The sequence below is a fragment of the Mya arenaria genome, chromosome 15 (assembly GCF_026914265.1).
Source record: "Mya arenaria isolate MELC-2E11 chromosome 15, ASM2691426v1".
NCBI classification, from domain to species: Eukaryota; Metazoa; Mollusca; class Bivalvia; order Myida; family Myidae; genus Mya; species Mya arenaria.
The window spans coordinates 45054154-45056229 of NC_069136.1; the positions used below are offsets into that span (position 1 = coordinate 45054154).

The 2076-nt window shown below is 36.2% G+C and overlaps 1 protein-coding gene across 1 annotated transcript in view; it reads left to right on the forward strand.

Moving 5' to 3' along the window:
* The first annotated feature begins 548 nt into the window (after positions 1-548).
* Positions 549-2076, forward strand: part of LOC128220418 (acid-sensing ion channel 5-like) — a 20832-nt gene continuing 19304 nt past the window's right edge. Inside the window, exon 1 of the mRNA XM_052928800.1 lies at positions 549-768. Coding sequence (XP_052784760.1) covers positions 688-768 — 81 coding nt within the window. The 5' untranslated portion in view covers positions 549-687. The remainder of the gene's footprint in view (positions 769-2076) is intronic.

Consider the following 2076-nt stretch of genomic DNA (forward strand, 5'->3'; position numbering starts at 1 on the left):
TCCCATTACTGATATCGCAATTAGACCAGTCTCATTACTGATATCGCTATTAAACCTGTCTCATTACTGATATTGCTACTAAACCAGTCTCATTATTGATATCGCTACTAAACCAGTCGCATTTCTGATAGCGATACTAAACCAGTCTCATTAATGATATCACTACTAAACCAGTCGCATTAATGATATCACTACTAAACCAGTCTCATTAATGACATCGCTACTGAACCAGTTGCAATACTTATATTGCTTCTTAACCAGCATCATTAATCATATCGTTACTTAACCAATTTCTTTACTGATATCGCTGGTACACAGATATATACTATCTCTTAAGTGTTTTTCTGTCAGAACATTTTCCTAGTACTTTTTGTTGGCCTTAACAATAAAGCATTTTTTTAGACAAACGTGCGAAATTGCGTATGCACCGTTAGTTCCTAATGTATCGCTCTAACGCTTCCATAATAAATTATTAAATCAAATATTGCAGAAACAATATCCACATTAATACATGCTATTTAAGAGGTGTGTACGAAATAAATCACACATTCTGCGCATCGAACACTGAAGAAAACATTAAATAACAGTGGTTATTCAGTGTTATTAAACATATTAAGTTACTCACGATTTCTTGTAACAGATTAAGAGTTTATTTATTTCGATCTAGCAGCATTTTAAAACAACGGTATGGGAAAGACAGCAGTGAGTGAATATATGGACTATTCCACCGTCCACGGCATGGGGCGATTGAAAAATACACCGTTTAAGGTAAGGAGGATGAAATAAAATAAACGATGCTTTAAACTTCAGATCAATATTAATGATGATGTCTGAAATAAACAAATTACTGTTTTTTCCTCTATGGATATGCTTAAGATTTACCATGGTGGCATATAACTGCCGTAAGATAATCTGTTAACGTTCGCGAATTGTTTCGTGTTAACCACTTAATTTTCGCGATAATTTTCTAGCTAACTAGCTAATATTCGTATTACTTGTTTGGTAAGATAAATATCATAAGACTAAAAACAGGCTTAAAAGTGCCCAGAAATGCCACCTTTTACCTTTTAAAGCTGTACAACATTAACTGTTTAACTAGTTATTGTTTGCGAATTCCACTTAATAAGTAACATATTAACTGGTTTACATAATAAGATTGGCTCCAAGCAGTAACTGGCTAACTAGTTATGGTTTGCGCATTCCACTTTATTAATAATAAGTAACATACTGACTGGTTAACGTAATAAGATTCGTGTTTACTTCACATATTGAGAGCCCTTTTCCAATGAAGACGTTCTGTGGCATGCATATCACTTATTAACAATTGACAAGGAACTACGAGTAAACATATATATACATAGTTGTAACATCCCAAGGAATACAAATGTTTTAGAATTTATAACTTACGGGAAGAAAATAAATATGTTTTAAATTAGAACTTAACGTTGACGCATTTATTGAGCAGTACCATCCGGCATCTCTTAAAGATATGTGCAATTCTTGAAAACAGTATCGTACATGTAGTTATTTCGGCAATTTTAGGATAATGCACCAGTCAGTTGTAACCACGCCCCCCAGGTCCGGGGAATAGCGTGGACTTTGACTTTCGGTCTAGCCAACCCCGGGTAAAATCCCCGTCCTGCGGGGATGAACTGATGGTTAATCCCTGCAAATGTCCCCGCACCCCAGGGAGCTTAGGTCAGGCCCATACCCCGCTATATGTTGCATGAAGGCAACACCACTGCATTTACCCGCCACTGCGGGGCCACCTGATAGGTAAAAACACAGCCTTTTCCCCCGGCTATCCCCGGTATACCCCCGGACCTTTGGGGCCGTGGTTACAATTGACTGGTGCATAATACACTCCGGTTTTAGGGGTTGTTGACAGTGAATAACATACCGTTGTTGTCGACGATTAATCGTTTAAAAACAAGTTCATTATTTATATCCAGTAAGTGTTATTGATATCCAGGATGTATTATTTTTTATCCTGGATGTATTATTTATATCCTGGATGTAGTATTTATATCCTGGATGAATTATTTATATGTATTATATATATCCTGGATGTAGTAT